The sequence below is a fragment of the Helobdella robusta genome, assembly GCF_000326865.2.
Source record: "Helobdella robusta unplaced genomic scaffold HELROscaffold_55, whole genome shotgun sequence".
NCBI classification, from domain to species: Eukaryota; Metazoa; Annelida; class Clitellata; order Rhynchobdellida; family Glossiphoniidae; genus Helobdella; species Helobdella robusta.
In genome coordinates, this window is record NW_008705295.1 from 1126439 (window position 1) to 1141655 (window position 15217).

Sequence of the window (15217 nt, forward strand, 5' to 3'; positions counted from 1 at the left end):
TGAGTTTATATATTTTTTATTTGGTTCTTTTCGGTGACGATTTTCTTCTGCTTGTATTATTTATATTATTTACTTCACCATTTTTTTGCTAACACGAAATATGTCATTGTCAATGTCATTGCTTTTTTAATAAAAATAATTTATTCATTGCTGTCGCAATTTATTGTTAACAACATTTCGTCGACAATTTCTTATCAAAAGTGTTTCCATATTTTCAATGTAACAAGCATTTGCAGTTTCGTCATGTCATCGTTTTGTCATCATCTGTATTACAACAGAAATAATTATCATCGCCATCATCGCCACCACACCAACCACATCATCGCTATCGTCATGGTCGTCGTGGTCGTTACCGTCATGACGCTTCTTGTAGCTGCAAATAGCCACGCCCACTACAAGTAGGTAGTCATAGAAATAAAAAGTCGACTGCTACTGCTATTGCTATACTATTGCTGCTACTGCTGCTACTACTTCATTTTTTACTTCTACTATTAATATTACTACTATTACAACTTAATCTACTACTGCTACTACTATTGATACTACTACTACTGTTGCTTCTGCTACTGCTACTACTACTACTACTACTACTACTACTACTACTACTACTACTACTACTACTGCATGTTTTTATGTTGTTGTTTGTTGTTGTCCAGTGTAGTTAATTAAATTGATGCTTTTTTTACTTTTGGCTTTTTCTATAAAATAGTTGTCATTAATTTGGCTGCTATCTTGTTCAGAAGTCGAAGACGACGACGACGATGGTCATGATGATGATGGTAATGGTGATGATGGAGATGATGATGACGATGGTGCCAGCAAATTTTCCGATTCAGTCTTAGTTTTACTTTTCATCTACGCTGACGATGATGGAGATAAAGATGACGATTGTGGTGACATTAGTACTGATGTTGACGAAGCTACTCATTTTCGAAATGACTTTGAGGATGACGTAGATGATGACGTAGATGATGACGTAGATGATGACGTAGATGATGACGTAGACTAGGATGGTTCTAGTAAGAACGCAACGCTGACGAAACCAGGAGATGTTATTGATCGCGATGCCAAATGTTATAAATCTTCATAATTGCTTCTATCGACTTTTTTATTATGGAAGCTGTTATTTTTATTTTTAAAATTATTAATATTTTTATTATTGTTATTATAAATTTTATTTTGTTTTTTTTCTTCTTTTCTTATTTGATCTGTCAAATTGATAAAAAAAGAACCCAGCTGTACAATTTTTTGACGGCCATGATGATGATTATGTTATTGTTATTGTTGATGATGATGATGATGATAATGATGTCATTAGTGATTACGATAATGATGATGTTGGTGATGACGACGAAGACCATGATGATGACGACGATGATGTCACTGTGGAAGAAGATAAAAATGTTTACCGAAACGATAAAAACAGAGCAATTGAGTCTAGGATAAATAACATTAACCTCACAGAAATGACGTCATAATGATGTCAGCGAGAGGTTTGATATTTTTAGGACAACAACAAAAAAACGCGTAACTTAACCATCACCATCATCATCATCACCGCCATCATCACCACCATTATCATCATCATCATCATCACCACCATCATCATCATCCAAATCAACCATAGGACCAGACACATGGTGGGTGTACTACCCATCAGCTTCTGGTGGCAACCAATCTCCTATAGACATCCAGACCGAAGATGTACACACCAATCACGAACTAACAGCCCATCCCTTGCAAATCAACTACCAAACTTCCGGCGCAGGAAATAAAGATGGCGGAACTTCCGGTGGAACCGCCGGAAGTGGCAGTTCATCAAGTAAGTTAATCACGTGATTTTATGACTGTGTTATTTGAGATGGTGTGACGTTGTTGCCTTTAATTTTGTTGATGTTTTTTCTTTTTTTTGATGTTGATTTTATTGATTATTTATAATTTTCTGTTGTTTGTTTTCAACTTTTTGATGTGTTTCATAGCCCAACTTTGTCGTAAATTTCACTAATCAAATTTGTTATTGCTTATTTGTTGTTCTTTTTTTTGTTTGATGGTTTCTATGCTAAGATTTTTGCAAATAAAAAAAATCACTCCAATTAAAAAACTTGTATTTCAATCAATCAATCAATTATTCTATTAATAAATCAATTAATTAATCTTTTCTGAACTTGCCAACAAGACAGCAAGCCAACGTCAGGTCTAGGAGCCACACAGAGTCAGCAGCAGCAACAGCAACAGCAACAACAAAACAACAACAACGGCAACAGTCCACAAGAAAAAATGAAAGTCGTCAACACTGGCAACTCAACTTGCATACGGATTTCTGATTCACGTTCCTGTGAGTTCTACTGTTGTTGTAATTTATAATTATTTTCTTTTTTATAATTAATAAATAACTGCAATAACTGCAATGTTTTTAACTTAGATAGTCAAAAAATGTAGAGTGTATTTTGTTGTTTAGTGTAGAAATATTTCACGATGAAGTCCTCCCATTTAAAAATTATTCGCACAATTGTAATTTGTTGATTTAACTTAGAAAAAGAAAACATTACAAAGAAGGAAAACAATTAATAATTTATATTGACATCATTGATCATCTAAGCCGTCATCCACGTCATCATCGAATGCTCACGTCATCAATCACTGACGTCATCCATCACGTCCAAAAAACACGCGCACACACATCCACAACGCTGTGACACGAGCAACGCTGAAACGTCATTACGTCATAATGGCGTAATCAATCAGGCAAAATATTACTGATTGATTACGTCATTATGACGTAATCCATCAGGCAAAACATCGTTATAAATGTTGAGTAGTATTTCAAAACAAAGAAAGCATGAACAAAATGACACGAAGGTATAACGGGCGGGCCGTTGAAAGAGTACAACTACGTTCTCAGTAGGATAGAGCTGCACTGGGGTGAAAGCGACAACAACGGCTCGGAACATTTGGTCAACAGCAGGCCTTTCTCTGCTGAGGTCTTCAATATTTTCTGTTTTGTATTATTTCATTCAAACTTTATTCTATATTTTGTAATAGTTTTATTCAAACGTTTTAAATTCTGTATTGGATAAGCAGATGCTTTCATGTTATTTCAAATTTAAAATAAATTTTCAGCTTAAGATTATTAGAAAATCCCATAAATTTTATATTATATGTTGTTCATTCTTGCATTTTTCAACCCCCACACAGAAATTTAAATTTTTTTTTTTAAAAATATTGAAAAATAAAATTTCAAAACTAAAATAAAATGACTACCATAAGAACAGAAAAAGACGAACACGGTGATCCATAATGCCCTAGCAGGTACACATAGAGCCGAACATAATGTTTAATAAAAACGTGGAAGCACTGTTATTAACTTCATCACATCATTCACCGAATTTTATATTCAGCTGATGGACTCTTTATTCATGCTTCTGTGATGAAACTTTTTTTTTTATTTAAAAAACGTATATTACATTATATTTATATACGTAATTTTACGTATATAAATATAATTAGGAATAAATATATAAATATATAAATTTATAAATTATAAATTTTCGTCCGTATACAAGTCTACAAACATATCTTGCTACATTCGGCTATTTTATTCTACAAAATTTAAGTCGAAGCAACTTTTATTAATATTAGAAAAGGTTAGCCCATAGTTTGTTTGCGACGGTAATAAGAACATCATTTCAATTTTTTTATTGTTTTTTAAGGGAAGGGAATACCTAATTTTGCATTTTTCATAAGTATGCATACACACGGAGACGAGTTCTTATGTATGTTTGTTGAAATATGAAATTGTCTGCTTGTAATGTCAGGAATGCAAATAGGAAGACAAATTTGCGACAAACACACGTTTGCAAATTTTAAAGAAGAAAAAATTGTTTCTAAGCAGGTTTATACAGACAAAATAATTTTAAAATTATTTAAGTAATACGGCGATGAAAATATATGCAAAAAATAAATACAGAAGATACTATAAATACAAAAAATACAAACTAAATAAACAATAGATACAAACAACAACAAATCGATTGATACAAACGACAGTCTACAATATATATATAATATATATATATATATATATATATATATATATATATATATATATATTTTTACAATATTCTATAAATTCTACCGAATGTTTGGCGTTATTGATACAAACACTAACGCACCTAAAACAGGTCCAACTGATACATTGGAATGAAGACTTGTATGATTCATACGATGAGGCCTGCAAGCGAGATGATGGGATTGCCATCATTGCTGTCTTTGCGAAAGTATTGTCACATTTTTTGGCTGTATATGTTTGTGATTTCTGTGTTTATGTTTTATTCTATTTTTCAGATGTTTGTTTATGTTTATGTTCATATTTTTTTCTGTTTACAGCAAAGTTTTTTAATGGCTACGTATATGTCTACGTTCATGTTTTTTATGTTCATGTTACTATTGATAGCCAGTAAGTTTGATGGTTGTTTATATAGCTGTTACTTTTCTTGCTGTGTTAAATTTTTAGAGTAATAGTAGTATTAGTTTAGTAACATTTGCTGTATTAGTAGTAATCGTTGTTGTTGTACTAGCAGTAGTAGTAATTGTTGTTGTTGTAAACTTGCAAATACAATGGCTATTAATGTAGTTTTTACTTCATTCTCACTAGTTTTTGATTTAGCAGCAGCAGCAGTTGCGGTAGCAGCAGTTGGGGTAAAAGCAGTAGTAGTGGCGGTAGTAGTGGCAGTAATAGCTGTTGTAGTAGTTGTGTATGAGCGCACGCACGTATGATGTGTGTGTAATGATACGTTTCTTCAACATACTTATGTGACTCTAGGCATTATATTAGACCCATCCTCGAGTCAGATGACAACAACGGCGATGACGACAGTGATAATGATGTAATGACCATGACGATAATGACAGTGGCTATATATCATAGCCACTGTCATAATAGTGATGATTTCAGTGATAGTAATGATGATGAAAATGATAATTAAAACGATCGTTTCAATAATAACGCTGATGAAAGAAAAAAAGATAATGAAAGATTATGATGATGCCATGTGGGAAAAATGTATAAGGAATAAAAAATAATCAAAATGATATATGTTTAAAAATGTGCATCAGACGTGATGATGAGAATGATAATGGTGATCATGAGAATAGTGATTTCAATGTTATTCATATTAATACAATTTATGATTGTAAAGATGTTATTTTACCAACAACGGCTATAACAATATCTCAATGACTATCATTAATCATAAGTGCAATATGTTTGCAATGATATTATTAAATGTAACTGAATATATTCCCATAAAAATAATATAATAGTAATAATAATAATAATAATAATATTAATAATAATAATAATAATAAAATCATAGTATCATAAATGAAATCGCTAAATTGCATGCTAGCCAACGCCATCATGCAACAAACAACATCAACAACAACAAAATAACTAGCTATGTTATTACTATGAAAGTTCGCCACATCTAACAAATCTTAATTAAAAGTTTTTCATACTACTACTATTTCGACAACTATTACTACTATTACTACTACTTCTACTACTACTACTGCTACTACTACTACTATAACTGCTACTACTATTGTTACTACTACTACTGATGATGATGATACTACAACTACTGCTGCTGCTGATGCTACTACAACTACTATTGCTGTTTCTGCTACTACCGATGCGTTTTATTTAAGAAATTAAATATTTTGCTATTGCCAATAAGCCTAATTATTCTTATTACCATGCAATTAATTTGATTTTCTTCATTCTCAAACTTAATGATGATTTTTCTCCCACCCTTCAATCGTCATTAGCTTTTTCACCATCACCATCATAATCATAACCATCATCACAATCAATATCATTATTATCATCATCGTCGTCGTCGTCATCATCAACATTATCGTCATCATCGCCATCTTCATCACCATCGTTTCCATCATTTTTATCGTTTGATTTTCAAAAGTTATCAGACAATGAAGGCAACAAAACCTTACAAACTTGGTCGAAGATCATTGAAGATGTTGAATACAGAGGCAAGTGCATGCATGTCAAGGAAGAGTTTGATGTCAAGGCGCTTCTCCCTGGTTTGTACTTTTGTTTGTATGTTTGTTTGTTTGTAAGTTTGTATTTGTTTGTATGTCTGTATTTGTTTGTATTTGTGTGTATGTTTGTTTGTATTTTGTTTGTATTTGTTTGAATGTATATTTATATGTTTTTATTTATGTTTTGATATATTTTTTATTTGTATGTTTGCGTATGTTTTGATTTGCATGAAGGCGTGTGTTTTTTCTGCTGTTTTGTATCTATTCACTTATTGCTTTAGTATGTTCCAGTTTACCAGTTTTATTTATGTTTATGTATTGTATTTACGTACGATTGTATGTATGAAGTTTGTTAGTTTATTGAACCTTGCTTGTGTTTCTTTGTTGATTTGTTACTGGATAAACAAAATATGCCATTTCTTATCATTATTCCCTAGAGTAAAAAACAACATCGCCCATGTACTTGTACATAGGCATATTTCACCATACATTTGTATGTGGAGCACTATCCTTTATAAGTCCTTGATAAGTCCTTTATCGCCTGCTTATTGTTCATTTATTATACAAAATAAAAAATATTTATGAAACTATCAACGCGTTTATAATTCTACAATCTACACAATAGCTAACATGTTTGGCATATTTTTACATAATCAATATTCGTTACCATATACTTACATTTACCATAAATTATTTTTTAAACACATCAGAATATTACATTATTTTGTTCAGCTATACCAAACTACATTTATATATTTCAATGATTATTAATTAAATGTAGTCAAAATATTTATTAATTTCATTAGCAAAAAATTGAATTCATTAACATAAATTAATTATCAGACGACACTGCCAAATACTGGTGCTACAGGGGTTCATACACGACACCTCCATGTTACGAGACGGTCACGTGGGTTGTTATGTCTCAGACCATCAACATCACCAGCAATATCGTGAGTGTCTGTCTGGTTGTCTGTCTACTCGTTTTCTGTCTGTCTGTTTGTCTATCTCGTTTTCTGTCTGTTTGTCTATGAGTCTGTTTTTCAGCTGGCTGTTTTGCATGTATGACTGTAGGTTTACGTCGGCATAACCAGTTGAATGTTAAAAAAGTAGATTTCTCTCTCCTCATTCTTTTTCGTTTTTCTTTCTCTCTCTATTTCTCTATTTCTCTCTCTCTCTCTTTCTCTCTCTTTTTATCTCTGCACTTGTTTTAAAATCATTCTATGGGTAACTGGTTAAAAATCATTAACCAGTTAACTGCAAAGCAGAACCAGTGACTCCTTTAACCAGCATGCTATCACGCTGTACATTTCGGCATGCTTATGTGTCTGCCTGTACGTTTGTTTGTTTGTCTGAGTGTCTATCTACTCTACATGTTGTGTATGTTTTAGTGTGTCTGTTTGTTTGCGTTTGATTGCGTAGAATGTTTTAAAATTTGTTTCGACTTTAACTTAAATAGTTCATAATTTTTCAAAATGCAGATGACAAAATAATTAAATAATGTCATTCAGAGAAAAAGTTGAAATAAATCAGTTTCTATTTTTGTCGCTAGTGGCATGTTAGACTTTGCAATTTCCTTTAAAAATGAGTGAGTGCATTGCACAAGGGTGGGTGTCAATTAAAATGCAAGCTTTACTGTCAAATGACAGGCCCGCAGGTACAAATTCATGTTTGTTTCATGTTTTTTATTTGATTTGTTCAATTATACTTTAAGTTTAAAACTTTCTAGGAACTGTTTTTTTACAATAAAATGTATTAACGCAAAATTCTCAATGAAACTTAAAAAGACAAAAACCGCGTGTGTTATTTCTTACGTCGTTGGCATTAAACTTTATAACGGATTCTTTGACCTACACACACACATACACACATTACACACACAAACACACACACAAAGCAAACACACACACACAAGACGCATACACATCCTATTGTTTTTATTTCGCTCATATTTCGTTGTAATAGCCCTAGCATTTATCCACCAAATGAAAATCAATAGAAGTGCTTATATATATTATTTCATTGAGTGCTTTCTAGTGTAGAATCATCTAAGCTGCTGGCACGGTGACCAAGAAATTTATAAAGTGACAAGACAATTCAATTCTAAAAATCCTTAATAAGACCTAAAGCTGCTGAATAGATAAACATAGGTACTAACACAAGAAACGTGAATATCAAGCAAAACATCTATAAGAAAATTTAAAAAATTTAAAACCATTAACGTATTGCCAAATCTCAACCAAAACATTTTTTGGCATGGCCACCATGAATAGTAAACAAGCAAACAAAAAAATAGAACAACAACACCAACAAACAAACAACAACAACAAACAACAACAAAATAAAAAAACTCTAGCATAACAACAATAAAGTCTGACTCTGCCATTAGCATGCAGCTAATAAGACACATGGGCGCATGGTATTTCGCTTCGGAAATATTTCTTTCAATCACGCGATACCCCTATCAGTTCTACTTTTTAAATTTAAAAATGGTTTTCATCTTTTTATTGTTTTGTTTTGATTTGTTTTGCTGGTGGATTTGTTTTTTTCCCTCTAGGCTTAATTCGATGTTTTTATTCACTGTTTTGACTGTAATCATAATGCGAATAAGCATTTAACTATTTTCTGTGGAGATTATTTATTAAAACTTTTAGATTCATCGATTCGCACACACACACACACACACAAATTCACACACACACAAACTCACACATGTACACACGCACACACGCGCGCACACACGCGCACATTTATACATACAAACGAAAATTCGCAAAAACAACTTTTCTGTATTTTAATTTGTGGACGACTGAAGGCAAACAATTCATTCGACGTTGAAAAAAAAATTGAAATGTTTTTTCTTAAAAAATTTTCTCAGAATTTTCTTAAATTGAATTTCTGTTCTTAATGGCGAAAATATGTTTTTTTATTTTTCCATACTATTTGCATAAAGTTTGAGCAAAATTTGTTTTTATATGATGTACGTGTAATGTTTTTAGAGTTGATACAATTCACTAATACACAAAGTTTGTATATGTTTGTATGTCATGAAAGTTTTGTATTTTTTGTGTATGCACTGTATGTTCTGTAAGTATGTATTTGTTTGTATGTAGTACATGTAATGATTGTATATGTGTACAGTTTTTGTATCAATTGTCTGACTGTCTGTATGTGTAATCAGATTTGTATACGCCATTGCATGTCGATACCTAGATTACCAAGAAATTTTGATTAATATTTTGATAACGAGTACGTGGAAAATAATTTGACAAGAAAAATAGGAAAGGTAATAACAATGATGAAGAAGATGACAACAATGATGATGATGCTGCTTGGTTGTTGATGATGATAGTGGTAGTGATGGCAATGATGATGATGATGATGTGATGATGATGGTAGTGATGGTGATGATTAGGATAGCGATGGGGATGGAAGTCCTGATGACGATTAAATGTATATGACAGTATTTAACGTCCGAGTCGATATCTCACTTGTGATCCAAACTCTTTCTCTCTCTCTCTCTCTCTCTCTCTCTCTTTCTCTCTCTCTCTCTTTCTTTCTTTCTCTTCCATTCCAATCCTTTTTATTTATGCCTAATCAATTCTATCGATCTACATACATACACTCATATCATCGTCGTCATCGTCATCATAGTTATCTTCATCGTCATCATTTTATTATCACTATCGCTCTATCATTTTCATACTCTTCATCATCATCCTCAACATCATCATCGTCAACGCTCATCTTATCGTTATCCTATTCTTTAACTTCATCACCATTCACATTATCATTTTCAACGTAACCTCTTCATCATCGTTATCTTCCGAGTAGTGATCATCCTTTCATCATCATCCTTATTATCATTATCCATCTTCGCCATTGTTATCACCAACAACGATATCATCGTCATCTTCATCATCAGCAGCAGCATCATCCTCGTTGATGACGTCATCGTGGCTATCATCATCATCATCATCGTTGTCGTCGTGATAATGTGTTTCTTTGGCATTTTCGATAGCATGATAAAACACTGTTTTCTAATATCGCCTAAGCCAAACATTGTTATGAAAAAAAAAGAAATATTAACAATAGATATTATAAAAATAAAAACAACAAATAAATAATGCCATAGATAGAAAAATTAAAATGAAAACAACAAAACTAAAACCGTAAACATCTCCTTATAAAAAGCTAACGTCGACAACCTCAGAAATGACGAAGAAGAAGATGATGATAGTGATGGCGATGATGTGTTGACTATGATGATGATGATGATGTGGGGATGATAACGATGTTGATAACAATGTTAATGGTAATGATTACAGTGCCGCTAATGATGATGATAATGATGATGATGATGATGACGGTGTGACGATAATTTGAGGATGAATGCGTATATTAAATATCAAATAATAAGGATTCTTCTCCATTGTCACCATCCTCATAAACCAATGTAATTGTTGAGCCACTAACAGTACCTCTGTGAGGAGTTTTAATATTTTTTGTTGTATGAGTTTTGTGTTTGTTGGTGTTTTTGGGGGTTTTTGATGTTGTCATATTGAAAAATAATGTCATTGCAATGACGTTGTGTCATCAAAAGAACGTCAATTTTAATTTTTATTTAATGTTACGAGGTGGTTAGGATGATGATGATGATGGTTTTATTCGTATTATTGAAGGATTGTTATGTTGGTTTTAATAAGATTTTCTAGTGTTGCCAATATTTGAGAAGTTTTGTAATGGACATTGAATATTTTTTCATTAATAACTTTAATGTTTGCTGATATCTTTATTAATATTGATGATCGTAATTATTTTTTATTGTTGTTTCTGGAGATTTCATTGATGTAATTGTTGATGTTTTTCATCTTGTCTTTAAATTTTTTCCAAAAAGTTTCAGTTGTTTTTATAAAATATTTTTATTGGTATATCTGTCGTCTGATTAGGTGTTTAATTTCTCGCAGTTGTTGTTGTGTGTTGTTGCTGTTGCTGTTGTTGTTGGTGTTTGTTGTTGTTGTTTGTGTCGTTGTTATTGTGTTTAATTGATGTCATCGTTGATGTGTTCTTGCAACAACAAGTTTATACAGTGGTTTATGTCTTCCATTCGGTTGCGTCTACTTAATTGTATTCTTATAAGCAGCAGCCTGCCTACTTGTTCGCTTATTTCCCTTCTTTATGGCTCTACCAGTACCGATAAAATACAGAAAAAAATATTTTGTACATGCAAACATACAACTAGATATGTACACGTACACGCGAAAATTTAATTCCACGTACATACTAACGAAGCAGTACAAACACTCCTGAACAAACATCTCCACAAACACACGTGCTAAACATTCCCGCTCACAAATACATCACACGTTCCACTAAATTTTACTAAGAAAAATCAAAAACAACACGTCAAAACAAGTGAATAAGTTTTGTTTGAATAAACACACAAACAATATCACACACACACACGCACGCACGTACCTACACACGCACACACATACACATGTACATTCAAACGTACATGGATGTAAACTTGTGGATATTAAATTTTAAAATAGATAATAAAGCCTGCGGTTGTGTGTTATGAGTGGCTGGGTGAGAAAGGAGATGCCTCGTTGATATGTAGCCTTTATTGTTCTGCACCAGGCTGTTGAGAAACAAGTGAGAAACAAGTGTTTGCATGTGTTTATGTGGCTTGTTTGCATGTGTTTATGTGGCTTGTTTGAATGTGTTTATTGGTATTTGTTGACTTTCCTTGCGTGCGTGAGTATTTTATGTAGAATATGATTAACTTTTTTTTTATCTCATCCATTCTCTTGTGTAGTTGAATATTTTTATGCATTTGTACTTTCGGAAATGGTTTCAGTTTGTTAGTAACTTGGGTGCATGTTTGTTTTTTTTTTCTACTGGTTTCGTGTACTTGCAAGTACCCTTATTTGTGTATGTGTGTATACGTGTGTGTGCGTGTGCGTGCGTGTGTGTGTGTGTGTGTGCATGTGTGTAAAGGTGTGTGAAAGTCGGGGATTTTTTATGGTTAATCCTGTCTCTCAGTGCAAGCGTTAAAAAAGAAAAAGTGGAAGCATCATTTAAAATTTATAAAGACCCACATGTAAATCCACGCATACATTCACGCATAATTACATATACATCCACACATACATGCATACGCACCCATATTATTCACACAAACATACACATACATTCATACATACACGATCCAGAAATATTTTAGTTGTGTTAATCATAAGTTATAGCACACGTATGTACTATTGAAAGTATGAATAGTTATGTGTATTTTTTCGTAACTTAATATGTGCATCTATTTTTACCGTGTTGTGAGAATAAGGTGAGATTTATATGCATGGAAGTGTGTGTGTGTGTGTGTGTGTGTGTGTGTGTGTTGTGTAAGTGTGGCGTGTAAGTGAGAAATGTCTTTGTTTATATAATCATACATGAGTGTGCTTGCGTTTGCATGAATTTTAAAGATTGTAACTTGTGAACTAACATTTCACTGAAATATCATTTTAAAAAGCCTTGTAGAATTTGTATTAAATTATATACAAATATAATCTCAAAAGCCCTGACAAGTATATGTGTATATATTTATGCGTTTATATTTATACAAAAGAATACAAACACCTAAAGTTATGAATATTAGTTGATATAGGCGAAACAGCAACAGAGGCATAGACCAGGCAACAAGGAGGCATAGACCAGACAACAACAGAGGCATAGACCAGACAACAACAGAGGCATAGACCAGACAACAACAAAGGCATAGACCAGACAACAACAGAGGCATAGACCAGACAACAACAGAGGCATAGACCAGACAACAACAGAGGCATAGACCAGACAACAACAGAGGCATAGACCAGACAACAACAGAGGCATAGACCAGACAACAACAAAGGCATAGACCAGACAACAACAGAGGCATAGACCAGACAACAACAGAGGCATAGACCAGACAACAACAGAGGCATAGACCAGACAACAACAGAGGCATAGACCAGACAACAACAGAACCAAACGCAACCAGGAATAAGAACTCTGCTGACAAACAGTCAGATATCAATGTCTGACAATTATAACACTGCAGTGCACAAACTATCTAGCTAGCTAATCAAAGTTTTATATCTTTGCATTTCCTCGATATTTCAGTGATGCTCCGTTGATCAGTCGGTTAGATTCAAGCGCCTATTTCGAGGATGACTTTTGTTTATTTGCAGTTCTTTTCTGGCAGTGGCTGTATGTGTGGTGTGTGTGGTATGTAGTGTGTGTGTGTGTGTATGTAGTGTGTGTGTGTGTGTAGTGTGTGTGTGTGTGTATAGTGTGTGTGTTTTAATTAGATTGTTTTGTGTACGCTATGGATGAGTTGGGTCGTGTATCTTTATTTATTCTCTAGTTGTTACTTGTAATTGTTGTTTCAGCATAAATTTTTCTTATCTGATTATCTGATTATGTAGAAATTCCACATCGTCAATGCCTTTAAACATGCACATTGGGGGATAATATTTTGTTGCCTGAAGAACGCTTCATGAATAGTACAGAATTTTAAAAATTTGAGTGTAGATGAGATATGCGAATGAACTTTTCAGCCGAAAATAGAAACTTGTGCCTACATAACAAAGAAGCAAACAAAAATCTTTTTTTTTTTAATTTTTAACATTGTTTTTTTAAAAGTTCATTATAAATGGTTTGCCTTGTTACTGCAGTTATTCAAAGGCGAGTTATATTAAGTGCTATTCGTCCCAAAATGTTGATTAATACACACACACACATGCACACAAACATAAACATGTGCACACATACAGATACCACAAACAAACATACAAATACCGCAAACAGACAAACGAATTTCATTTTTTTTAACTATTCCCCGAATCCAGTTGAAACAATTCCGAGGCTTGCGATCGTACTACGACACGGACGTCAGACCGGACGACGAATACGACGGCCTCATACAGAAAAACTGCAGACCCGTGCAACCCTTGGGCACCCGGAAAATATCCGCCCCGGAAATAGAAATAATCCGGAGAAGACCGAAAAGTTACGAGGGAATGTTGCAGGAGCAGACGACCGTAAGAGTTTCAATCTTCCCGGAATTGTTTGATCCCCAGAGAAGAGAGGAACTTTTTAAATGGTTGCAGTAGATTGTGTGTTCACGTGCATGCGTGTGTTAGTGTGTGTTGTGTGTGTGTGTGAGGTTATATTTTTGATAAGTTGTTGTAAACGTGATGTTATATTTTTGATAAGTTCGAAATATAATTAGTTATATTTAAATGAAGGTGTTTATTGAATTGGTTTAATTGTGTTGGTGATGTTTTAATAATTTTTTTGTTCTATAACTTCGAATGTAATAGCGTGATAATAATTTTTTGCAATTAAGATATTAACATTCACCATAAATGTTAAAGGATTTAATCAATACATGTGTTGTTAAAAAACTTTTAAAATTTATAATATTTACTCTTTGCTGATAGATGATACAAAAACGAAAATTTTTTTCTCTAAATTTTCATTGCATTCTAACTAATCACTGATTGTTTCTATTGTCATTTCATAACGCATGCATGACCAACAATATTTTTATCTTATAAAAACATTGAATAACATTAGTGATAAATAATAATTTAATTTTATTAATTTATTCTACTTTTAAATGTATTTTTGTAACCAATAAGTCATTTATTCTTAATTCGATTGAATAAATAATATTTAGTTTGGTGACTCAAACATTTAAAACATCGAAACTTCATGTTTTTGATTATCGCTTAAAGGAAGCATAATAAATTTACGTTCGAATAAACGCCTTTAAGTTTGTTGATAAAAGCTTTTTAAATATATTTTTGTAACCAGTAAGTCATTTATTTTTACTAAAAACACCATTTATTTTGTTAATTTTGAATTTATTACAAGACAAAGTTAACATTTACTCATTTATAATAATTGCTTCTATGATGTTGTTTAATTTTTGGCACAATTTTCAATTTTTAATCTACTTTTTTATATTTATTTTTTGAGGCTCAATTATTACGTGCTTGTGATTATTTCATCGTTTCATCATCTGTTTGTTTCGTAGTTGCTTCAATGATTTCAATATATATATTTATTTTAATTCAACTATCGTTTAAATACGTACTAATTAATCAATGGA

At 32.5% G+C, this 15217-nt stretch overlaps 1 protein-coding gene across 1 annotated transcript; it reads left to right on the forward strand.

The window, feature by feature from the left end:
• Positions 1-1626: 1626 nt before the first annotated feature.
• HELRODRAFT_121825 (hypothetical protein) lies at positions 1627-14069 on the forward strand (the record flags this gene model as incomplete). Its single annotated transcript, XM_009028453.1, has 6 exons — positions 1627-1822; positions 2860-2981; positions 4182-4277; positions 5982-6114; positions 6904-7013; positions 13950-14069. Coding segments are annotated over 6 exons (777 nt in total), but the record flags the coding sequence as incomplete, so codon positions are not given.
• Between the last annotated feature and the right edge of the window lie 1148 nt (positions 14070-15217).